We start from the raw sequence: 26,689 nt of genomic DNA on the forward strand, positions 1-26,689 counted from the left end.
AGTGGGGGAGTTTAAGTATCTCGGGGTCTTGTTCGCGAGTGGGGGTAAAATGGAGCGTGAGATCCACAGGCGGATTGGTGCGGCGTCAGCAGTGATGCGGACGTTGTATCGGACCATTGTGGTGAAGAGGGAGCTGAGCCGGAAGGTAAAGCTTTCGATTTACCAGTCGGTCTACGTTCCAACCCTCACCTATGGTCATGAGCTGTGGGTCATGACCGAAAGGATAAGATCGCGGATACAAGCGGCTGAAATGAGTATCCTGCGAAGGGTGTCTGGGCTCGGCCTTAGAGATAGGGTCAGGAGCTCGGACATCCGGAGGGAGCTCGGAGTAGAGCCGCTGCTCCTCCGCGTCGAAAGGAGTCAGCTGAGGTGGTTCGGGCATCTGATAAGGATGCCTCCCGGACGCCTCCCTTTAGAGGTGTTCCGGGCACGTCCAACTGGGAGAAGGCCCCGGGGTAGACCCAGAACGCGGTGGAGGGATTATATCTCCCGCCTGGTCTGGGAACGCCTCGGGATTCCCCAGGAGGAGCTGGAAAGTGTCGCCAGGGAGAGGGATGTCTGGGTCAATTTGCTTGTACTGCTACCCCCGCGACCCGACCCCGGATAAGCGGAAGAAGATGGATGGATGGATGGATATTTTTTTATTTTTTTATTTTAAAGATTTTAATTTTATTAGATGTAATATATTCTAGATCTCAGAAAATGAAATAAGTCCTACAAAAATTTAAAAAATCTATGACCCTTAAATAGAGGAAGTACTTCCTACCTTTTCACAATAAAGCTTCCAGGTGAACTCACAGGGGGTTCATCAGTAACACATCCTAAAAGGACCATAAACAGGACATCATATATATAAATGCAAGACAACAGTAGAGAACATTTTAGATTTTTTTTTTTTTTTGAAAAGATGGACATTAAGGAAAACCCAGTCCCAGACCTAGTAATCAATGCTTTTGCTGCCAGTCTCTCTGACAGGTGTACTAAAATACAAAACCACAGTAAGGAAGAGTGAATCAGAGCAGAGGTAAATCACTCTAGGCGCTGGCAGCTGGGACAAAAAATATATACCTGTCAACAGAAAATAATACACTATTCATCGAAAGCATGTGTGTGCTCTCCATCCCTCACTCTCTGAGCTCTTGGATTGATCATTCACAGAACTGTATGAGTGCCATACGCAGCTCTTATAGAGCATATACAGTGCCTCAGAAAGGGAAGCTATGATAATATTGTTACCCAAATTCTGTCATACATTTTAAACATACACCACCTTCTTGCATTTATATCCCATATGATGTCCTGTTTATTGTGTATTTAGGATGTGTTACTGACTGCCCCCTTCTTTGAAAAGGCTATTTGATCTTTCACCTGGAAGTTTTATTGTGAAAATGTGCGAATTACTTCCTGTATTTAAAGGGAATGTCCCGTTCTTACCTGCAACATATGAGGAAATAGTCTATTGCTTGGTGCAAGACTGTGCTATTTGCCCAGATTTAAATTGGTAAAGGACATTTAGTGTGCTGACTTTTTTTTACCTCTTGAGTAGCCTCTGTGTAGTCTGACTTTAAGAAGTTTTCAGTTGGAGTGTGCTCCTTCTTTGCTTTTTTTGCACTGTTTTAACTTATCCTTCAGTATTGCACATGTAATCATTCAAGTACACTTACAAACAGAACCATTATTTTACCACAAATGCAGTTTTTAAAAGTATCATGCAAATACTTTTAACTGCTCAGGTGAAACACACGCGCACACATACAAGATAAACAACCCGGAATGCTCTATTTCTTCCTCCTCACCAGCTATTATAGCATGAGAAGTTCATTCTGAGCAACTGCCTCATTGCACAGCTATTGCAAAGCCAAACAGCGTCCCAGCGGTCTGACCGTGTCACTCAAAGCAGAGCGGAGCTATGAGCATTTTTGCGGGCTACTGTCATGTCATCCGAGACATTTAATTGGAGCTGGGCCGCCACGGGGGGACAGCGGACGACATTCCTGCTCTGCCTGCGCCCTGTTGTGTTGCTCTGCGCCGCGTGGCTGCTGTCTGTGGATAACATGTCCAAACCCACGCAGAGCTGAGCTTACAGACACCCTGTGACTGACTGACAACAGTGTGTTGGGACCGCTTTGACTTTGATGGAAAACAGCTGAGAACAGAATAACACAGCCGGAGTCTCGAGGAAAAGAAGTGGAGGTCAGATTCTGGATTGAGAGTGTTTGTCATTTCTGCTGGATTTGAGAGAGGAGCAGAGGCTGAAAGACCACCTGTTTTTATGCAGAGAGACTTCTAAAGTGGTCCGACGGGGAACAAGTATCATCTCATGGTAATGCTAAGGACTTAAACTGTTACCTGACTTCAACTTTATTCCCCTGGACTTCCTGGCTCTGGGTTTGTGCTCCTCCAGGTAAAATAACCTGCTGGCCCTGGCTTGTCCCTTTCAGTTACACCACTAGAGAGGATTAAACACCTTCAACAAGTGCACTTTCATACTCTTCAACTAACTACTTTAATGTTTTCAAGAAAAGAAAGCTTTTGTTATTGTTTCTATAAAAAAATTGACCTTTCAAATCTCCAACAACCCATGGAGACGTAAATAAAAAGTGCTTATTTGCTGGTGCAGAAGGTCATTTAGGCATGTTGTGTGAGGCAGAGGGTTTAACAGGGTTAAAGCAGGCAAATGCCCTGATATAAAAAGCCTGTACATTCACTGGAGGGGGGCATGCAAAATCCAGACCTCAGAGTCAGTCTGTCAGAGCTCCCTAATTATTTAATCCCAACACCACTCTAAATGCATGATGAAACTGGCTGCTGTGTGTTATTATGGCTTCATACTCTTCTAGGTGTGCTTTAATAGCCCGCTTTATTTAGAGTCCTTTCAAGTGAACGTTGCACCTGCCAAGTTTCTGTTTTCCTGCCTAAATCATACAAAGTGCTCGAAACTGCTTTCACAGAACCCAAAGTGGCATCTTCAAATTGTGTATATTCATGTGTTTTCTGAGCCCAGGGAGTCAATTTGCAGTCGTATATAAAAATGAGAGTGACAAAAGCAGCTCATTTATGATTCTGAGTGTTCCTTTTTTCCATGCAAAATCTTGAAAATGAGTAATAGATGACTAAAAACTACATTACTTGTCTTGTGATTTGATCGTCCGATCTTTATTCATCTTCTCTGATTGTGCTAACAGCTCCATTTTGTGCCTGTGGCCGAGTGAAGGGATAAATGATCACCTCAACCAGACGAGTGTCTCCTGATAAATCTGAAGTAAGAATCGCCTTCAGCCTCGACGACACATCAGGTAAACACACTTACACACCCACACACCCACACACATCTTCGAACAGTTGCCACTCACACAGAAATACACACATCCACCTGTGTTCCTCTGCTGCAGATCCTACAACTTATTTTGAGTTCAGCTACATGTATTACTCAATTGATCATTTAGCACCCGAGCTTTTGGCTCTACTCTCACTGCATTTCCAGTATGCGTGGAACCCATGCATGACATTCTTCCAACCTAAACAGACCAGGCACAATCTGCCCTGAGCAGCACCCCCCCTCACACCCTATCACTTTAACTGAGTTCATTCTTCTGTGCTGTGGCTGAGACAGGTGCTCCCTCTATTTCTGTAGGAGAGCATATTAAAAAACAACCACACGTGTGCACAGCCTGCAGACGGTGTGTTTCTGCAACTTTTAATTACGAATATCATCATTTTTTTTACTCTCAAGTCAAAAAGTGTCCACTTCTCTTTGCCAATTTGCACACATACACCTAATGGTCCACCTTTGGTTTGAGATGCTGTCAGTCAGGATGTTTTACTGCAGTGGGGCCCAGCACTGGGACAGCAGCTGCAGCTATGCAATGGCAGAGTCAGGTTTCCCCCTCTAATACTAACAGTGTCCCGCTGCCTGATTCACTGTTCAGCTTTTAGAACACTGGCCTATATTTATAAGCAGTTAACACTTCCAGTCCTGCTCCACCCATCTTTGATCCCCCTTGTCTTTCTCTTAGGAAGTGAGGTGAAGGGCTGCAGTGGGAGCCACACACTCAAATCCCACTCAGATTCAAGCTGTGACATTCTGCTTATCATGTGCACACAGCCGCATACCTTTCACTGATTTATCAGATTCATTCACAATGTTTTTTTTATTCACAACAAGTTTTATCTTCACCAATAGCAACCCAGATTGGTTCCATCCATCTGGGTCTCCATGGCTGCTACATTTTTTGATAACTCCTGAGGATCACAGTGACTGTATGTGACTGTTTTATTTGGCAGCATTATAACCTGACTTGCTTTAAATGTACTCGAAGTTCCAGAGGCTGCTCATTCGCACTCACCCCCCAAAATCAGATATTCCCCCGACGATTATGTTATCGTCTCTTTGAACTCGTGTTTCTCAGCAGGGGGACTGAGACCCGCGCTCCGTCCAGGGGATCATCCTCTAGGCCCTTCATGACTTCATGCCGGGCATAGTTATAACCCCATGCTGTGTCAATCCTGAGCATGAGAACTGTATTTATTTCACATCATAATTGGCCCCATGGCTGCAGGCTAATACTCCTGCTTTTAGACGGTTGCATCATCCCAGGATTCTCCACATGTGTTCCACAACTCCAGGGGGACATTACTGGCGAGGCAGAGGCCGGTGCAGACAACCTGTCTGGTTTTGTCTGTCTGAATCCCTGTCTGTTCGTACACCTGGTGCGTCTGTGTGTTTGTCTGTCTGCGTACATAGTTGTCCCTCTGTATTCTGAGAGTCTTTCAGTCTGACAGCTCATTACTTCTGGACAGTAAGAGGACATGGCTCATTCATAAGTTTAGCACTGTGTTGCCATGTTGTGGTGTCACATTAGAGGCCCCTATAGTGTTTCATTTTGAGCCTTTTTATGAGGCGAAGAAAGATATCAAGGCAACTGCCTGTAGGACAAGTCACTTGGCTGACGATGAAGGACACACAGCAAGCAATATTAATGAAAAAATGTTTTTGCCGAGAATACATCACTCAGAATTCACATTGTCCTTCAACAGTTAGAGTTAAAAGGACAGACTCTTGTTTGTTGTCTTCTTCTTTTTTTAAAGGACATACCTCATGACTGCCACAAATTCATTGTTTTTAATACAAAATGTCTCAACTTTTGGCAAAGCCTTGAATATTTTAAGTCATGCCCTGCACACTGTGGCATAAACACATAATTAAAAAATAAAGCATCAACAAAATAATTTATCTCCAACAATTTTGAAGTCTCCTCGGGTTCATCATGATCCTGAAATTTAAAGGACCTCTATGCAGGTTTTTGGGCTTTGAGGAAATGCAATAAAATGCCAAATGTTTCTACAGTAGTCAGAAGCAAACAAACCATACACAGGCTCTACGACGGGCCTTTCCTTTTGAAGAGTTAAGCAGCCTTCATATGTTCTGTTCTTCCCTTTGAATGAAACGGTGAGGGGGAAGTTTATGAGCTAGCTGCAATCTACAACCTTACCACAAGATGTCACTGAACTCACACTCCACTGTTTTTTTTAAATGAGTGAAAATGAAATGACTAAGTACATTCTTCTAGTACTGTACTCCCCCCACTACTATACACATGAGAGGGTAATGGATAGAGCAACAGAGGCACTAGCTTAGCTCTGGCATGGAGTGTGCAAACATGCAAATTAATATCATATATTTACCCTCCCTATCTCATTTTATCACATCTACTTTAACTACAAGGGTAAATATATCTAAAATATGTTGCTTCTGTGTTTATTATATGTTTTAACTTTACAAGACATATTGGCAACATTTAGATTTTAGCTTCCCTCTTCAAGGACTCAAAGAAAATGTGTAAATACAAAGTCACAATTTAAACTACTAACAAAGGTAAATGTGTCACATTGAAATGCAAAAGAAGCTAACAGCATTTTGTTCCAACACAGCCAAAAAAGTTCACTCCACAGAAGCCCCACTCACCTACAAGGCATATAACCAATCATTGTGTAGGATTTTGGAGTGGAACTTTGGTTGGTCAATCCGATTTCAAGAGGGGGGCCAGGCCACCCCAAATCATTATGCTGGATCCACCCCTGAAAATATTTGATCCTAAAATGCATTTGACAGGACAAATATAACATTTGTCTACAGTGATCTTCCAACAGTGATCACCTTATTTAAATATACATACATCTTCTGGTACTCTTCAGTGTGTGAATACCTTGACTGCACCATATGCCACTCTCATGTGCCAACAATGAACTCTTAAACCTTTGATCCTAGCAGGTCATGTCTGCTAATACTTGAATTATTCTAGCTTTAAATATAAATTATGTAGGGTTTTTTCTTATAACTTAGTGTTATTATTCTGTTTTAATACATTTTAATTAAGTTGAGGACCAGAATATACACACACTGTATACCTGGATCGGTTCATCCTTAAGATAAATACAACCTGGAGCAACACTAAAGCATCAAAATAGAAAGATTGTTTTAACATCCACTAATATACAATATTGTGTTTCATATCGCAGGCTGTATTTCATGTGTTATGCTGATGATACCATAACAATCAGTTGTGCCTGTACTTTGTTTTAACAGATGTAAAAGATGTGGAGGATGTCCCTCAGACGTTCCCAGATCTTGAACAGCGATTACAGGTATGCAGTACATGCAGTTGCATCATGTTACATAGAATGCACATGTTGTATTGTCGTCAGAGCGGCACAAGTGAGGACAAGCAGAATTAAGAAGGCAAAGCATTGGATTTGCATTTTGCACATCATGTCTGTCTTTGTTTAGCAGCACAGTACTGAATTTTTCATATGGCAGTGGATAAGTCAGACTATGAATACAAGTTTTTTTAATTTATGAGAAAAAATATGATGGGGAAATGTAAGAATATTTCCCCGTAACTAGGTCAGAAGACATTCTTTGAATTTATGATGACAGGAATCATTGATCTGTCGAAGCTGGACTGTTTGAGATCTTGTATGTCGATCCAAAGTGGTGTAAAATTATAAATCTGTCATTAGAAACTGATATTGTAAAAAAAAAAGTGAATGGAGGTGAACTTTCCCTCTCAGGCCTTGTTCTTTTGATGAAGCTGAAGCTCTGCGCCAGGCAGAGCTGTGGTTTAATTTATCAACCTTGTAAATCAATGTTTTCACTGTGTGAGCTCACTCTGCTATTAGTGTTGTCATTGAATTATCCTTCAACGAGTGCCGAGGCCAGGGTCACATAAAGTGCATGTTGGTTTAGAGTGTCAAATGAGAACAGTAGTAGCATGCCAATGAATGATAGCATCCACACACGGAGGTACAGGCCAACAGTAGCTGTAAGGTTTTTGTTTAATACCCTTTGCTCATTGATTTGATTTTTGAATTCACAAAAATCACTATAATTATCTTTTATTAGGGATGTGACTTTTGGCCTAATTGCACCATCACTGCAAGGCCATTCACTGTTAAAAAAAAAGCCTTTAGTTCAAGTTTATATGGAGACAGGTCAAACTAGTTCTCGTGCTTTTGTCCGCACAGCATGTTACACCAATAGTACGTTTCATGGACATTCTTCCAATACTTTGAAAAATCCCTTGACATGGATTAAAATACATTACATAGTTGCTACTTGAGCCGTAAGAAATGTTAAAGGGTCACTAGAGTCTTTAAGAAATACCTCCATTCAGTTGAAGTTGTAAACATACCAATGAAGAATAAAAAAAAAGGTTGAGTGTCGAGGCAGTTTGAGGTTTTCTGGTTTGAAAAGGCTGTTCCAAATAACATAAGTTTGCATATCGCTGCTTAAGTGATGGAGGTTGAAACAGTTTTTTACAAATACTGTGTGTCTGTGTCCTCTGGCAGCCCGTGCCCCCTTGTATGTCCTTGAGGGAGAGCGTTCAGGTGTACAAGGAGCACTGCAGGATGGCCAGAGAGTTCCACCATGTCAAACACGACATCGCCGTGCTCGAGGACCGCAAGTAAGTCTCTGTAAATGTCTCTTCTTTAATAAAGCAAAACTAAATAGGAGACCTTGTGATATAGTGTCTGACTGATTTGTTGGTTTCGCGCTCATTTTGCATCAAGTCAAAACAGGTCAAGTCTTACAGCTTGAAAGACATTGATAAAAGCGTCCACTAGATGGCATGTGTTTATAGTTTTCTCTACAGCACAGAGCACATGATCTACTTTGTGTACTTCTCTTAAGATGGTATTTAAACATCAACTGCTTTTTGAGGCTTTAAAATCTTATTTCTTTTAATTAATGAAGAGGATTTTTAAAATTGAGACAAGGTCAAGAATGCATGATGGGTTTCTTTGCTTGTTTCCTGCTCATATGAACAAAGTAGCATCTTTGTTAGGGGGAAAAATCTGACTAACTTCAGTCTTGTGAGAAGAGGTTTTTGAGTGAGACTTGCTATATGCCTAAATGCCCATACAACCCATACAATACATACATGAGTGTAACACACACACAGGCACATGCACACACAGGCACACGCACACACACACACACACACACACACACACACACACACACACACACACACACACACACACACACACACACACACACACACACACACACCGTGCCCACTGTCCCCTGTGCCCTCAGCAGCTGTGGGTAGTCTTAGCAAAAGGATTTTCAAGGCCCTTGCTGTAACCCCTCACCACCACCACACCTACACAAACTCACACACAGAGATTCACACACACACACACACACACACACACACACACACACACACACACACACACACACACACACACACACACATACACTAATTTTCAGTTCCTAAATAGAGAGAGTAGTAGGCACAATGCTGGGATGAGCATAGCCTTGAGTTTAGATAAGAACATGATGAGTCAGGCTGGTAGAAACTCTTGTTTCTTTCTTCTCTCTCATGCTGTGGCTCACGTCGACATGTACTCTCAAGTTCACACACAAAAAGTCTGAATCATAGTATATGGAGACAAAACTAGGCAGCAGTGAAGGCTTGCAGGAAATGGTAGTTTTACTCCATATTGGAAAGATAATGTAAGGTGTCACTGATTCTAATACTTTTGTACATTCAATAAGTTTCCATTTGTGAGTGAATGGGTTCACTTTTTCCTTCATTGGTCATTCAACAAATCCAGAACTGCACACTACAATGGCTGTTATCTACAACAATGACAACAGGAACAACACTTTTACACACTGCAAGGGGGTTTTCCAAAAGTCACTCGCTCTTCCTTTTTGTCAGTTTTAAATGAGAACAAACTGTAGCACTCAACGATACAAAGAATAAGAGTTCAATATGAACAACAACGGTCAATGAGTCCTGTAATGCCAGTGAATTGAATCTTTTTACACCGCTGATCATTGACAGAAATATTGATTTCATTTTGTGTGGAAAGACTGACTCAGACATCGAAACTAGGCCTTAAGTAAACAAACCTTTTACTGCTATTGTGAAAGAATTATGACATTATTTTTCAGAAAGGAAGCTTCGACTTTATTTCGGTACACAGGTTTATCGATTTGAGACTATTTCAAAACAGTTAAAGAACACATAAATATGATTGCCTTATGGAATTATCTAAAATGACAACATTGTTTTTACCAATTTCTTTATTACTGTCTCTCACATTTGAGTTAGTTCTATTAGAAATAACAAAAAAATATTAAATGAAGATAACATGTCAGCCTCCAGCATACGAAACAAGCAAACGCATCTTCTTCCACTTTTCTACTTCTTCTTCTTCTTTATCCATGCTGCTATTATATTACTTAGCACTTCCTGACTGTAACACAACACCTACAATCACACAGTCTCAAGCATGAGGCCATCACACACACACATTGTACACAGAAGTGTGTGTGTGTGTGTGTGTGTGTGTGTGTGTGTGTGTGTGTGTGTGTGTGTGTGTGTGTGTGTGTGTGTGTGTGTGTGTGTGTGTGTGTGTGCATAAGCTTAAATTGTCTTTCAAAGTCCAAATTGTTCTCTTTCCTGAGTGTGACATCACTGCCAGGTAGAGTCAGGTCGACTTAACCAGAACATGAGTCATACATTTGCTGAATTGCGAAATACTGTTTGGAATATTATGGGAGCATTAAAGTGAGGTTCTTATGCAATTGAATATGCCATGCAGATGAACACAAGTGTTTAGCCCATATGGACAGACAAGAGTCCTAAAAGTAGTTGGTTGGAGACCTTTTAGATATTACATTACATCACAAGTAAAGTTTAGTTTTCAAAAAAGTTAGTTCCAACATAGAGTTTTTCAGTATTGTTCAGTAACAAAATATAAAACTTATAATAGACTAATTCGGAGGCTTTTTGCTTTGATATGATTAGACAGTCAGTGAGAGACAGGAAATGTGGGGAGAGACAGTGGGGGATAACATAAACCAAATCTTTCTGGGAAGGGAATCATTCCTACAATCAGTGTATTGAGGATTGCCGCCTCTGCATATGGGGCCCTGCTCTGCGTATGTGCCTGTATAACAGTGTGCATGCAGAGACCTTTGATGTTTGGTAAAATTCTGCTAAACCTCTGTAGCTTTTTCTCAACCAGCTAACATCTCCACTATTTAGGTTTGTACAGAACTGATGCACTCGTCTACAAGCAACTATTTCTATCGTTTTTTTTCAAGTTGCTGTTTCCCAGATTCCCACCCACTTCAACAGGTGTGAAACCTTTTCTAATTTTAATCTGGTATAGTCACATTTAATACAAAATTCAGCCTTACTTAGGGTACTGTTTTGTATTAGCACTACTTAATCTGAGTGTAGCATTTGACACAATCCACCATGACGTTCTTTCAAACGCTTAAAGAAAGTGGTGGTGAATGTCTTAACAATGGAGTGTCCATCACCTGCTCTCATTGAATGTGGCGTCCCCCAAGTCTCAACTTTAGGACCTCTATTATTTCTAGTACACATACTCCCCTTAGCTCTGTTTTAAAACAGTGTAACCTCTTGTTCTGCAGATATGCTGATGACAGATAATTGTATCTACTAGTTTACATGGCAGTGCCTGCTTATTTGAAGACCTTTTTAACTTTTATCAAATGCTAGGTAACATCATATGTCCTTTAACACTGCAAAACAAAATTATATCAATCATGTTTGGCCATCCTAGCTCTGTCACCAGCTTGAGAATTAGACTTGGGCCCATATCTTGCAAATTGGCACGATAAGGTATAAATATTGGCATGATTAGAAGAGCAGTGTTTATCAGCTGATAACCTCAGCTGGTTTAAAGCCAATTTAAAGCTATGAGTATCCAGAAACAAAAACCTTTAATCATGTCTGTCAGTGTTTCTCAGGCTGATTATTGTATTTCCAGTTTCGAACTCTAAATGGCTTGGATTGGTCCAAAAGAAGACAGCTCTTGTTCCCAGGCTCTAGAATAGTCTTGATTAAGTTATGTCAGTTAATGACCCAGCTATTTTCTCTTGCTTTTTATTTGGTCTGATGGTTCCCCAGTATTTCTTCTAGCATAACACTCTGTTGTTAGTTTGAGTTTATTTACCTTCTACTGATTTAATATTTCATTCCTGTCTTTATACTCTTATTCTGGTTGTATTACCACAGTGGTTTTAAGTGTAATTTCCAGTGTTGGCCAAGTTAATTACTAGAAATTAAAACTACTATTACTGCTATTATAACTGAATTACTGAGTATAGCTGCATTATAAAAGTTATAACTTTTTTGGAAAAAGTAACTTTAGTGTTACTTCTTTTTGCTTCTAATTAGTTCTCTGAAAGCAGCAGACTCAACAGTTAATATGGAAAGCAAGTCTTTAACAACATACCTCGGTTTGGTCCTTCATGGCTAACAGGTTGTGGAGCTGGTGTTGATTTAAAATCAAGCCTTGGCTGTTTGGAATGAGTGGCTCCTCCTTTCTGCTGAGCTAACGTGGGCTGCACTTGGGTCACCAGTGTTTGCATCACTTAGTGGAAATATGATGTTTGGTTAGATACTTCATGAGATTAGAGTTGCAGTATTGAATTTGAAAAGCCACAAGATATACTACTAGTTACAGCAAATTATAGTGGGGTTCAAGTACTAGTGGAGTAATAACAACACGGGTTATTCCAAAATGTATCCAATGTCTTTTTTCTTTTTAATGCATTACTCTTTTAATCATAACTATCTCTACAGATGTAGATTCTAAACTGTCTACAAAGACTGTAAACCCTTTGGTTTAGCTCTTGTTGCTTTTCAGTGGCTATTTAAATAAAGTGAATTGACATGACCTTTATGTAATGAACATTTGCACTGTGCACCACTGTTTGCTACAAAGAGACCTTATTTATCTCCATGAGAGTGGTTTCCTTTGTTCCCCAGCTCAGCCCTTTATGTAAGTTTGCATTGTTTCCATATTCATAGGGATTCCCTGGTTCCCTCCCACATCCTTTTCCAGCTGGAGAACAATTATTGCTAATTATACACAAATGTTGTCATCACTTATTAAACTCAGAACCTGTTATGGGTATTTCCAGCCACCAGCAAAGACAGTGACACTTGCTAAAGCATCTCTCTCGCTTATCTACTCAGGCGAAAGTTGCTGGCCGAGCTGGGAGAGGATGAGAAAGTTGCCGCTGAGATTGCCCGACTGGAGGACGAGTTTCTGCGTCTAACGGAGGAGAACCGCTCCTTGGTGACTGTCCACAACGAGCGCACTCAGCAGCTGGAGACGCTCTGCTTGACCGATCGACCGACGCAGGACTCCTCGTGACCTCTGACCTCTGCAGAACCTGAGACTTCTGAAACACCCAGCTGGACATTCAGGCCAGGAAACCAAACCAGAAATAAAGACTCATTCTACAAAACAACAGTCAGTGAATCAGCTAATCACACAGAGAGGCGCTGTGTTTATTCATGTCTGAGTCATTTGTTATAACCACATACTTGCTGTCATCACCAGTATGAAGCTGTTAAAGTGATTCTACCAAGCTAGGACACAAGGCCTCCTTTCTGGGTGCTGTTTTCTTATTATATGATCATGCAGAACCTTTGTGGTTGCTTTGACAATACCTCATAGTGTATTTACTAATGTCAGCTGCTGTGAATGTGACTAGATATTCTGATAACTGTCTCAGGTCCTGTGGAGACTCAGATCTTTTACCTGAGGTCTTTTGAGGGAGCCAAAGGTGGTATGTTGTGGTCCAAATGTTGTATTTTCAAGGAGTGTCATCCCTCCTTTTCCCTCCTATTGCCCGCCAGGTTCCTGTTATGGTAAAAGGGAAATGAGTCTTTGAGGCAGTGTCAGGGATCGGGGAATTGAAGCCATTTATGAGGAACAGCAAAAGAAGAAGGGTGATTGCTCATTTCTCAATAAGTCTCTGCTGCGAGACGACACTGTAGGAGCTGTACATTTTTTTTTGATTTCTCATCCACCTGCAGAAGAGGAAGCATACAACGATATAAACTGTTGCTTGTCTTCCTTGTCTATTAATAAAACACATTTTATTGTAACGTCAGCACCAGTTGCTCAGTTTCATTTCTCCAAGTCCATGATGCTGTGCTTTATTTTTTTTTATGTTGATTCACTTACATGGAAAGAGGAACTGTTTTTTTTTTTATGTTAAAGAGGAGATTAGCTCACTCTGGAATTATGAAACAGTCAAAGGCTGATTTGACTCTGCAAGGCTTCCCTCTTCCTCCTTTAAAAATCATGTGACAGAGGCAACAGTGCTTTGCTGTGACGAAAACTCCACTCTTAGCTACTACCCTAGTTGGTGCTTTGAAGCCTGGGTGTTTCATTACAAAAAGTAAAATGACTAGTCAAGTACTATCACTTTTTTGGACAGTTTAAAAGTGCCTCCTACTAAGATTATTGCCAATAACAGTTACCCCAACCTCGGTTATCTCATTGGCCACAAAGAAATGAAGTGTAAAATTCCTGAAAAGATAAAAATGTAATTGTAGCAAATGGACAAAGTACATGTCTTCATTACTTAAGTCAAAGTATAGATCCTCCTGATCAACCGTTACTCCAATACAAGTTAAATTTTGTTCAGTCAAATTATTACTCAAGTTAAAGTCCTGGAGTACTTGCTTTTAAAAGTACTTAAATATTCAAAGTACTTTTAAAAATACCTCCAAACAGAACAGTCAAGAATGCATGTGTACACTCTGCTATGTTGGAAACATTATTTCATATCTAAAAAGCATACCATGAATTATAAACTACAACAAGTTACTACAAGCACAGACAAGTTTCAAATGTGCATCTGAAATAAAACAAGCGTGCTAGCTACAGACCTCCACATGCTTTCTCAGGTTAGATGGAGATTTTTTACAAATCATTCTTATTTCAAAAACCTCAAACATGGGCTTTAAATAGAATCATCATCCTTCGTGATAAAGTTAATTTATAATGATAAAGTTTATTCATATAGCAGTTCTCAAAACAGACGTTACAAAGTGCTTTAAATAATAAAAACCCACAATAATAAACAAAGCATTAGGGGGGAAACATATAGAGCTAGCAAGACAAGAAACAGTGGAATAAAAGAGTAAAAGAGAAACTACTTCAAGCAATTAAAACAATAAAACATTTAAAATCAGTAAAACAATAAAAGCAATGAGTGCATAAAATAAAAATATCAATAAAAGTAAATAAAAAATAAAGGGGCATGTTGGCCTAGCAGTCTAAGCGCGTCCCCCATACACAGAGGCCACAGTCCTTTTCGCAGAGGACACAGATTTGATTCCAGCCTCGACCATTTGATGCATGTCCTCCCCCACTCTCTACTCCCCACATTCCTGTCTCTCTTCAGCTGTCTTATCCATTAAAGGCAAAAATGCCCGAAATATATAACTATGAAAAAAAATTAATAAATACAAATAAAAAAATATATATATAGCATCAAGGATAAAACAATGTTACGGGCCTTTTGATAAAAAGTATGTTTTCAGCTGGCAATCATTACGTGACCAGTTTACAGTCTTTGGGATCTGATTTCAGAAAAGAGAACTCATCAGCTGACTTCAAAGCAAAAGTAAAGTTACTAGAGGATTGATTTTGGAGTCAAAAGATAGTTGTCTTTCAAATGTAGGGGAGTAAAAGTAAAAAGTTCCCCCTCAAAAAATAATACTCAAATAAAGTACAAATACTCAACAATTGTATTTAAGTACAGTACTCAAGTAAATTTACTTTGTTACTATCCACCACTGTGTATTAATTGCATTGCTACAGCTTTGAACTTGTTTAGCCTCTGACAGATTCTCTCTCTCTCTCTCTCTCTCTCTCTCTCTCTCTGTAGCAAGCTCTCTCTCTCTCTCCTTCTCTGTCAGACACGAAAACACATACCAAAGACTGAGCCCGCACAGGCTCCTGCCTTGAAAAACACGACAGATATGACCCAAAACAGACCTCCTGAGAAAAGTTAACCTTTTAAATACCTTAAAAGCCTCTCCCTGGTTAAAACGTGTGAATTATTTTTTTGTTTTTACCCTGTCAAACATCCATAACCCCTCCACAAGTTGAACTCTACAGCTTAAAACACATTATCTTGCATGCAGAGGTTTTTTATTTTATTTTTTACCTACAAACTCCACCTTAATCTCTGCATTGTGCTCAAGGTAAACCTATACAAGAGTTTTCTGGGAACACGCTTGTTGATTTACCAGACATATCCAAGGGTGGGAAACTGCTTGCTCACTCTATATCAGCAGGAGTGCATGAGTCAGCACTCGCTCTGTTACACCCAGAGTTGTTGCGACACACACACACAAACACCCACACACATACAGACAGACAGACACACACACACACTCACTCTCTCCCTCCATTATCTCTCCCTCCCTCCCTCTCACATATTCACACACAGGCCATATGACTGAGTCAAGCTCAGTTTTTAGTTTGTAGCCGAGTTGATAAGGCTTTCTGGGAAACGCAGCCTGTTGGATGGCATTCCAGTTAGAAATAACCATGTGGACTCAACAGCTGGGACTTTCTGTAACGCTCTAAGACTTGGATATATTAAGTGATCTCTGTAAGGTAGGCATGTTCCTTCTGTTATTTTTATTTACAACTTTTTTTTTTTAAGAGTGCCTCCTGAAAAGAACGTTGTGTTATAACCATGAAGTGTGGGTTTGTTTGTTTGTGTGTACTCGTAGGTTTTCCCTGATGGCGGTGTTAGCCCCTCGCTCGTCTGTGTTTACATTTGAGTCTACAGTGCATTCCTCACATGTGCTGCGCCGTCTGGACGAGCAGCGTCGCCGGGACACGTTGTGTGACGTGACCGTGGTGGTGGACGGTCAGAGTTTCAGAGCCCACCGATCAGTGCTCGCTTCCTGCAGCGAGTACTTTACGCACAGAATCTCCGCGCTGGCACAGCATGGCGCCATCATCACCCTGCCACAGGAGGTTAGATATGTCACCTCTTAATGCTATACTGTCTTAAGGCATACTGTCCCACAACAAATCTGTGCAAAAGTGGAGTCAGACATGTAAACATAATTTCCTCAACCAGTACAAAGACCAACTGAATGAGATCTATTTAGATTATATTTGTTTGGTACAGTTGTGCTCACAAGTTTACATATCCAGGCAGAATTTAGGATGTCTTGGGTAGTTTCTGTTGTCATTGTGACATAAAAAGAGTAAACACAGTTGTTTGACAATAAATGACTTCACCCAACCACTAACCATGAGTGAAAAACAAGTGTTTCTCTTATCATTCATATTCTCTGAAAAATGGCCAAAATATCACAAATTCTGCCAGGGTGTTAACTGTATGTAGTTCTAAATCATCATTATTTGTCACTTGAATGCAAATAATTAATGCCTTTGAAGGAAGCTATGAATTACATATGAAAGTGTTTGCTTCTTCGTGATTTCTGTGGGGCTATTTAAAAGTTAAAGCTCCTCTGTGGAGGATTCAAGCGGTTTTAAAACAGGCTCAAATTAATCTTGATGCATCTATATGAGCCTCAAAATAATAGGAATAAAACACAAGACCATCAGCAACTTCATTGGAGTTTTCTATTTAGTACATTTTAATGCCTATAACTGCCATGGGGGTTATGTGTCAGACAAAACAATTTACAGCATGCTGCAGAACAGGCTTTTTTTTTTTTTAAAGTTTACCCACAGCAACTATTCACATTGAGTAGCTTAAATATTTCACTGTAAAAGAGAGCAGGAGGATATTTTAGTCAGAAATGCTACCAACAAATGTACAAGTTCTGCAAAGAGAGAAGAAGGACTGCTTTGGCCACACAGGGCGCCAAATCAACGTAAATCAAAAGTTCTGCACAGGAGCTTTAACCTAAAATGAAATAAATTAGGTTTCTGAAATGTTTGGTCTTCAAAGTATAATCTACAGTTTGAACTTTGCTTCTGATGTGGTCGTGTTTGATATATCTATTCATCAAATCCCTGTTCATATTGCATATTTAGATTATTTCTCATGTGGTGTGAGTTTTGAGGAACTGCAAATGTGGTGGTTTCTTCACCAGTAAACTTTTAGATACCTGGGCTTTGTTTTGCTAAACATAATCTGGGTCAGATTATCAGGTTTAAAAGGATATAACAATCTACTGCTATTGTTCATACATTGTTAATAATGTGTGTTGTGTTTCTGCATTCACAGGTGACAGTTGCTGGCTTTGAGCCCTTGTTGAAGTTCGCCTACACGTCCAAACTTCTCTTTGGTAAAGATGATGTCCTTGAAGTGCGCAACTCCGCCTCCATTCTTGGTTTCAGAGACCTGGATGACGCCTGCTTTGATTTCCTCCTCCCCAAGTTCTTTTCCAGTACGCAGGACTCTGCTACTTTTCCAAGAAAGACGTGCTGTAAAAAGAATTGCAAGGGGCGGTCATCAAAAGATGACAGCGCCATAAACTCTGACGATATTTTGTTGGATGAGAAAGAAGTCAAACCAGTTGCTGACTCACCGTTTCAGCAGGAAGTGGCTTTTCTGTGTAACAAATCTGTCAACAGCCAAATGGGAAGTCAGAGCAGTTTGAGCACGGTTACACCTGTAGCTGAAGGGACAAGTTACCCTGTTAATCAGGGTCCAAAGTATCGCAAGTTCCAGCTTGCTTGTGGAAAAGAAGCTTGTTTCACTGAGAAAAGTCGGAACAGTCCAGTGACATTAAACAAGGATGACTGTGAGCTCTCCTGCTCTCCATGCTCCAGCAGTGTGAACATTAAAAATGAAAGTGAGGCTGGACCCTCTGGAAGTTCATTCTCAAATCTCATCAGACAAAGCAAAAGCGAGGCTAATGACACAAGGAAATGTGTCATAGATGGCCAGAAAGCAGAGGCTGAGGTTGATATCATTAAGAGAGAAGCAGAAGAAGTGCAGGGAAAATGGAGTGAAAATAAAATGGATGTGGATGTAGAGGAAGACACAGGCTTTTCAGACCTACCACCACTTGCCTCAGGGCTAAGTACAGCGCCCTGTGAGGGGTCATCTGGGTTAATATTGCACCATTGCCCCTTGAAGACCCTCAGTGACCCTGCAATCACTGGGTCACCGGGGCACAAGAGGTTCAGCATGGTCATTACAGAGGACATTAAAACAAGGGGCGCTGGTGCACAAGTGTCCATTCCTCATGAGGTTGAAGAAGAGAGGTTGGCAAAGCAGGAAAAGGCAAATGATGGGATAGAGGGAGGACTAAACTGCAGCATGGAGAGGGCAGCCATGTCTGTAAGTAACGCTAGAGAAAGAAGTGCCGTGGAAAGAGAGGTGGCGGAGCACCTTGCCAAACGACTTGGGTCAGACGGATCCACAAACTTCCAGGACCTCAACGCAAGAAGCTCCTCCGACTCAAGGAGCGTACAAGGGGGGCAGAGTGCATCTTTAGAGAGGCTCCACGTCAACCTCAGCTCCTCCACAAGCACCAGCTGCCCCTTTTTCATAGATCTGGAAAGCAACAAATGTTTGTGGAAAGGTGCAGAGCTGTCCGAGTGTGAGGGGACGTCTCAGTCAGGAGTATCATCTTTTAACTCGGGGGATGACGGAGACTCAGAGACGGAGACAGAGGGAGACAGTGAGGCCTTCACACAAGAGAGGGCCAGACAGGTGAGCAAGTTCAGCAGCTCCCCACTAAATACTCTGTTCTGCATATCTGTGCTGCTGCCACCTTTAAGTGTCAAGTTCATCTTGTGCTACAATTAATCTGCTTGAATAAACATGAATCAGCTCGGCCTACCTGCGGATGACTTCACAGTGTTTGTGTTAGATAAGAGACTTTGGTACAGGTACAAAAAGAGATGACCGTGTGTGTTGAGTTAATTAGTTCAGAGTCCAGTTCAAGCTGAAGTGACAGCTCAGCTTATTGAGTTACCAATGACTACAGGGAACACAAACAACACATTTGAGGAACTTCTGCTGCTTCGATCCTGACTATTTCCATCAAAGTGGAAGTTTTAACCGTGAAGAAGTGAGGTCATCTCAGAACAGAAAGCATATTTTTATAATACCAGCGATAAAATCCTACAACATTTATACTGCCTACTAACTGCTGTCACACATTGGCACCAGCAATTACCCAGTATCTGACCTACTCTTTTAAACATTAACTCCTCGTATTTAAGATTTAATGATTAACAGCTTGGCAGGAATATGACGGGCTATTTAAGTGACATTACCACTTTGAGCTCTGGCTTACTTTACAACCTCTAAACAGATCTTTTAATCATAGACTTCTATCTAATTATATGTTTTGTCATTGAATTATTTCCTGAAATTGGTCATGATTTCCTCTGTAGTATTATTTGACGATGATCATTTTGTGTCTTCAGCACTTTTCATGATATATTCATAAATCAAACCTCTTTGCAGCAGTGGCGATTCTAGACCAATTTTACTGGGGGGGCCAGGCTGGGGGCAAGGGTGTTGTCAGAGGGACACATTCAATCCTGACAAAAGAGAATGAGAAGGGAGGGGGCCGGCTGAGAACAAACTGGCTAAACATCAGTGCATCCCTATATACTAGACATATATACTGTGTACTATATCAAAATGCAGACTGACAGCAGCTGTTTGGCTGTTTACACTTAACATGAGTCCCTTAGCGCTCTAAGGGACTGGAACCAAGTGCCACACGCATGTGTTCCACCTGTAACATCGGCGCAATACCGAAGCTTTTTTTAGTGTATAATATTTGTTTGGTGTGGAGGGGCGGGCCACAGGGGGGGCTAGGTTCAGTTTTACAGAGGCACTGGCCCCTGTTGGCCCCTCCCCAGAACCGCCACTTCTTTGCTGTACAAGCCTGCCGCTCTAAATCAACCTGTTATTTTCTGTTTGGGTGTTTTTCAGATGCAGTTGCCCTTCTCTGTTGACTGGATCGTGGATCTGAGCAGAAATGACTTCCAGCAGCTCCTGAAGCAGCAGGTGTTAACACACGAACAGCTGGAGTTTGTCCACGATATGAGACGGCGCAGCAAGAATCGCCTCGCAGCTCAGCGGTGCCGCAAAAGGAAGCTCGACTGCATTCATAACCTGCAGTGTGAAATCAACAAGCTGGTAAAATAACAAATTTTTACATCAGTACTTTTATGATTTATTCTGCTTTTGCTTACAGATATTTGAACCAGAGTTGTTGCCTTTGTTTTTGTAGAGGACAGAGAGGGAGAAACTGATGACAGAGAGGAGCCACCTGAGCCAGCTCAAGCTGACAACGTGTCACAACGTCTCCTCCTTGTGCCAGAAGGTGTGCAACGAAGCTAACCTGCAGCCAGATCAGCTCCAAGTGTTAACCAAATACACCTCCCCAGACTGCCCTCTGTCCTCCTTCTCACCTCACATAGACGCACTCCTTTCACAGTCACCTCTGTTGACCTCTTCTGTGGGCTCTCATCAGTACACGGCATCAGAGGGGGGTTTGCCGAGCTCCAGCAGGGACACAGTTACAGGAGACGGTCGGCAACAGCTGTAGAGATACATGAATCACAAATAATGCAACAATCACTGAGTCTGGATGATGCCGTCGAACATATGAAACCAAAAACTTCCTCCTTGTATCATACTGTAACTGAAGGAATAACCACAGACTCTTCACTGAGTAATGGGGATTACTAGCAGCACATTTTGTATAAACTCCTGCTCCTTTTTCAGTTTTAAAAATAACACAGGGATACATTCCAGGTGACCGAAACCATTCAGTTTACTTCTCTTATCATTTTAAGTCTCGATGACCTCATGTAGCGTGTTTGCTGCTTTACAAATCGCCTGACAGCTCATTTTGTGGTTAAAGGCGAGTACCTCTTCACAAATGAATGCCGCCATATTGAATGTTGGAAAAATCAAAATCGTAGCTCAAGACAATCACAACTTTAATCACACATCATGAACAACGATCTTTAAATATTTACTGCGCTCCACTGCTTTGTAACCTCAGGACAACAAACTCACACTCGTGCACATTTTCTTTCTTCTATTTTTTCATGAACAACTTTTAATACAGTTTGAACAGTGAGGTTCTCAGGTCATAACAGGAAAATACAGCACACACATATTACCTCTTGCAAACAGTGTTTGGTTCAAAACAGCTTACGACAACAGAAAGACTTGACTCAGCACGTGATGCTTACCTTCTGACTGTCATATTTCAAGCAGTCATTGTGGCTGCCTGACCACAGTGACACAGCTCTTCTCTGTTGCACACACAACTCTTGGAGCTTTACTTTCCTCACAAAAACAGACCTCACAAGCTAACCTTAATATGTGTAATGTACTGTGTAAAGAAAGCACACCACAGGCTTTTGTACATGAACAAAGCACACATGTCTGTTCTTTGTGTTACCCACAACCGGACTATCTCTCACACTCTTATCAACAGTGAAGAGTCAGGAGAACAATGTAGCAATGTCTCTTTATAGGCTGCAGTTTGAGCTGATTCCTGCTCCATTACTCTCATCAGTTTTGTGCATCTAAGCTACTACTCCTAGTTTTGTAGCTTATTTGTTAACTTTCACAGAATTTCTTCCTGCTTGTACAAAGCACTCAACTTCACCCACTTTGTATAGAATTACTCTGACTCATCACGATCAAGTTTAACTGTATCAAATGTGCGTTTTTCATTCATTTTGACTATCAGTGCAGCTGACAGACAATGCAGCTGTTTTTTTTTTAAACCCTCCTGTTATGTCTGTTTCTCTGGAACAGCAATAATGTTCCTGGGTCAATTTGACCCAGGGCACATTCAATTATCCAAAAGTGTCAGAACCCCCAAAAAATCCCAATACACATTTGTTTTAGTCTAATTTTTTACTCCATTACTACCCATTTAAAGCAAGATTTGGTCCATTGGTGTTCTTTAATTCTCACAGATCAAAGTTCAATCAGGATAACTCACTCGTTTATCATTAAAATTAATGTTAAAACTTTTTTAATGAACATTGGAAAGCCCTAAATATAAATACAATCGTTTTACATGACATAGATTTGTATTTATTTCATTTTATATATATATTTTTTATGAAGTGATGTTGATAAATTAACACAATACCTCTTCTGTCACATGCTGCCCAGATTTTTATGTTACATTTTGCTGGTTTGGATGAATATATATTGCCTAAAACAGACTTTAAAAAGGGTCAATTTGACCCGCAACATAACAGGAGGGTTAACAACATGAGCACAATAAAGTGATGTAACAGAACAGAAACACTCCTTTTAATGAAGAAATTCTGCCTCATAATGCTAATTTTGGAGGACAGTGTTTTTGAGGGTGTGAAGTTGTCTAGTGATGTTTAATAATATAAGAATGTGATTTAATTTCCTCACAGTAATGCCTGATAAAGCTGGTGCTTATCGCCCCCTAGTGGCACTTCACACAAAGTCAATGGAGGTGTACAGTATATCCTGTTTTTGTTATTCTTTTATTTTTTATTGTACAAAAATGCCTTTTGTACCCATTTATTACAACGTCCAAATGGATTGCTGCATTTTTTTTTTTTACGCATAAGCGACACTGAAGAAATCAAAATTAAAAATTAAAAAAAAAAACTCTAAACAGAAGATGTGTGTTGTACTCCACCACTTGTGAATATGGTAGTTAGTGCAATGCAGTGTCATTGAAAAGCCATCAGTAAGGTTAATGAGATGTAAAATCTGTCAGCGTTCAGTGTGAGTGATGAATAACCAAGCTCACGGGGTCTTCAGAGGACTCATCTCTCAACCTGGACAGATATATTAATGATTTAACACCTCGCCTACCCTTTCATGTGTCTCCCTCCTGAGTCTCACTCACTCACTCCTCGCCACTTTTAATTTACTCTTGAAGTTCCTCTCTGTCCTCACACCCCTCTCTCTCTCTGGGGGATATTTTAATTATCAAAAAGCTAATATTTAATCTCTTTGTTTTCTTTTTTAAACATAATGTAATACTGCCTAGACTGCTACAACCCTAACATAAGGTCTGTAAACCACTATAATACTACTCCGTCTCATGCTTGTATCAAAGGAGTAGAATTAAGAGGAGATCAGCTCGGTTTTAATCGTTTTTGGCACAGGGGAGTGGGAACAGAGAGTGGCTGAGGTCCCAGGGCTTAGAGATGAGAAAGTCGCCCTAATAGAGGAGGTCATTTGCTCGGTGTTCACACGGTGTAATTAAGTCTAAAATCCAGTTATCCTCAAGTGGCTGCACTTCAACTTTAAAGCCTGCAAGTGCAGACCCATGTGTGTTTCTGTGTGTACATCCAACAGAGTTAACTTCTGTGGTTTTCAATGAGGTAATCATGTTGTGGAAGTTAGTTGTCATCTTGAGCATGAAAGTTCAATCAGTTTGATTCAGAATAAAGGAGGGAGCAGTAATGGAAAGGGGAGAGGTATTGTTTTTATGCTGCTATGTGACTGATTTGCCAGCAGATGGCACAACATGAGCAAAAATTGAGAGTGCAGAATGAAGGAGACTTGGTCCCGTCAGCTTTAATGTTTCATGTCTCGAGTTTCAAACCGTCTTATCAGACAAGACACACTGTTGTGCATTTGGTAAAGCAGGCTGTATATTTTATGTTTAAGCAGAGAGTTCTCAGTCTCAATCTGCATGGAAAAAGTCTTAAAGGTGGGTAACAGTGACCCGTTTGATGCTTGTATTTACCTGCATGATTTCCTGATGACATAGCCTCCCTGCAACCCTTCATTGCGACGAGGCATCAGTGTTGCTTTTACTCCATCTCCCTCTCCCTCTCTGTTTCTCACAGAGAGAATATGTGGGTGTTTTTTTTCTGTAGGTGGTTCTCTGGCACATTCTGAGAACTACAGCGAGCACAATATGTTGGGCCTAAAATCCCAGTAATGAAGAGTTAGATCTGTGCCAGCTGTTGTCATTGGAATAGTTAACTAGACTAGAACTTTGGGATTTTGCTGCGTAATTAAATAAAAGTTTGCTAATAGTTTTATTGTGATTTACATATTTTGGAATATAATTAGAGTTCTAAAACAAGTGTTGAGGACATGATTGAAGTCAGGAGTGATTTTGTATCTTAATCCTTGTGCTTGGTTTATCTATGTTTTATGTTTTCTTATATTGCTTGATGAATTTCAGATGACACAAATTGTCCAAAGCAGTTATTTTTTATTATTTTTGGATCATTCATTGGGTTGTAGCTAGTAATGTCTTCTTGTGAGCCAAGAGCAGACAACCAAATCTTATCCCACATGCAGAGAATAATCCACTCAGTCATGTGGCTTTAATGAGAACCTGAGACACACACACACACACACACATAAAGCACACACATTTCTGGAAGCACTGTTTCCTGCCATGATGTGTGAAACTAAAGCACTTCAGTGATCATTAGCACGTCAAATGCTTTGTTCCAGGTCAAAGGTTAATGGACGTGAGTGCATTTTGTTGTCACACTATATCAATGAAAAGAAACTAACACAGGGTCACGTGTGAAACCAAGTCATTTTGCTTCATTACAACAAATAATGTAGATCACAATCCACAAGTCAGCTGGAGATGTGCTGATCACGATGATGTCACACGGAGAAAGTGAGTTATTGTCCTGCAGAGACAGCCACGTGTGTGTTTGAGTTCCTGTGCGCTTGCAGTGAGCATGCAGCTTTTTTCCAAAGTTCAAATCAGTTCAGTAAATCTATAGTGTGGAAACAAGGTGGTGTCACATGATTTATACTCACACATGACCGCATGATGAGCCAGACTCGTAGTGAAAGGTTGTAATCCTGGGGAAAAGGTGATGTCTGGGTTCATCAGGTCTTTAATGTGCAAGCCGTAAACTAAAACAAAGAACTTACAGGAAGACATGTGATACTGTTGAGATCTGGCCTATAGTTATAAATACACTGTTGGATGTCTGCAGGGTTGGCATGAAAGTATGCTCACACACTAACTCACAAAAAAACCCCTGTATTTATCTGAATATAAGACCACTAAGATGACACCCCTTGCCCCATTTTATTAGATTCATTTCAGGAAAGAGACCTCCATATTTCTTGGCTGCTTGACAGTTGTCCGTATTGATCAGCATCATCTTTCAATCTGCATCATAACTCCACTACAGTTGTTGAATAACTTGGCTTACTTTGAGACACTTTGTCCTGGACTATCACTGTCTCTCCATCTTTCATCCCCTTGGTGCTGTATTTTAGTGACAGCTGGCCTCAGTCATGAAGGGTACACTCTCTCCACAGATAAGTGATTTCCTCAACTGTTGTCTTTTTAAAGTTACATTTTTGCCTTTATTGGATAGGACAGCTGAAGATAGTCAGGAAATGTGGGGAGTAGAGAATGGGGGATAGACATGCAGCAAATGGTCGAGGACGGGAGTCGAACCCATGACCGCTGCGATAAGGACTATAGCCTCTGTATATAGGGCACACGCTTAAACCGCTATGCTACCGGCGTCTCATCCTCCACCATTGTGAGTGAATATTGGCATTTAAAGGTCATGAATACAAGATGAGCCCACTTTTTCAGGAGTATTTCAAGGGAAAAAGTCTTAAATCCGGACAATATGGCAATCTGATCATAAAACCATATCTGCTTAAACTAACCAAGCATAGCGGTAGTTCAGGCAGGCCATAAAGTCAAGTTGGCCCACAGTACATCAGCTGCTTTTAACGCCAGCCCGAACAGCTGACAGCCCACTTGATTACATCTACACATCCTGTTGGCAGCCTTCCTTGTCTTGTTGCTTCCCCTGCAAACTGCTTTGCAACCCACCTCCTCCCCCGCAGCTCCTTTGTCAACAGTGTCCTATTGTCACTGATGCCTGCTCTGTTCTGTACCCCAGGGTGTCTTTGCTGCTGCTCTCCCTGCCTTGGCTTTTCATGTATGCACATGAAAGAGAGAGGATGTGTGCTCTCCCCAGGTCAGGCTTTGGCATTCCACATAGGCACATGGAAGGGCAGGGAGCTCCCAGAACAGAGCCCTACCGAGAAATATAACTTATCGCATGCAAAATATCATCCTTTTGACAAGAGCAGTCCTGACTGATTTAACAGTAAAGTATCATAAAGATGCCTAATTCGGGCATGGACTTAGCCTAATGGTTAAGTTGCACGCCCAGGGTCGGGCTACCCAGGTTCCATTCCAGTCCACGGCCCCTTTCCCTGACTCTCATTCCCCCACTCTACACCGGTTTCTTACTCTATCCACTGTCCAATCCACTCTAAAATAAAGATACAAAAGCCCAAAAATATAACTTGAAAAACAAACAAACATCTTATTCCTTAAACTTTTGAACTCTGGTAACAAATCAGAGTGGTAACATTCAGGAA

At 40.9% G+C, this 26,689-nt stretch overlaps 2 protein-coding genes across 6 annotated transcripts; both read left to right on the forward strand.

Annotated features, from left to right (window-relative positions):
- The first annotated feature begins 1,405 nt into the window (after window positions 1-1,405).
- Window positions 1,406-13,459, forward strand: map3k7cl (map3k7 C-terminal like). 5 transcript variants are annotated; one of them, XM_034684449.1, is made up of 6 exons: window positions 1,715-2,193; window positions 2,279-2,404; window positions 3,186-3,296; window positions 6,587-6,645; window positions 7,849-7,964; window positions 12,534-12,714. In XM_034684449.1, the coding sequence occupies exons 3-6, from the start codon at window positions 3,221-3,223 to the stop codon at window positions 12,712-12,714; spliced, it is 432 nt and encodes a 143-aa protein (XP_034540340.1). In that variant the 5' UTR covers window positions 1,715-2,193; window positions 2,279-2,404; window positions 3,186-3,220. The 5 variants fall into 5 exon arrangements, with proteins under 5 accessions (XP_034540343.1, XP_034540342.1, XP_034540341.1 ...); XM_034684452.1 differs by lacking the exons at window positions 1,715-2,193; window positions 2,279-2,404 and adding an exon at window positions 1,406-1,501; XM_034684451.1 differs by lacking the exon at window positions 2,279-2,404 and having other exon boundaries at window positions 1,705-2,193.
- Window positions 13,460-15,697: 2,238 nt separating this feature from the next.
- Window positions 15,698-21,736, forward strand: bach1b (BTB and CNC homology 1, basic leucine zipper transcription factor 1 b). The gene is made up of 5 exons (XM_034684637.1): window positions 15,698-15,984; window positions 16,104-16,353; window positions 17,582-19,018; window positions 20,258-20,464; window positions 20,559-21,736. Exons 2-5 carry the CDS (start codon window positions 16,114-16,116, stop codon window positions 20,874-20,876), a joined length of 2,202 nt encoding a protein of 733 aa, XP_034540528.1. The 5' UTR covers window positions 15,698-15,984; window positions 16,104-16,113; the 3' UTR covers window positions 20,877-21,736.
- Window positions 21,737-26,689: the final 4,953 nt, after the last annotated feature.

The sequence above is a fragment of the Notolabrus celidotus genome, chromosome 5 (genome assembly GCF_009762535.1).
Source record: "Notolabrus celidotus isolate fNotCel1 chromosome 5, fNotCel1.pri, whole genome shotgun sequence".
Lineage (NCBI taxonomy): Eukaryota > Metazoa > Chordata > Actinopteri > Labriformes > Labridae > Notolabrus > Notolabrus celidotus.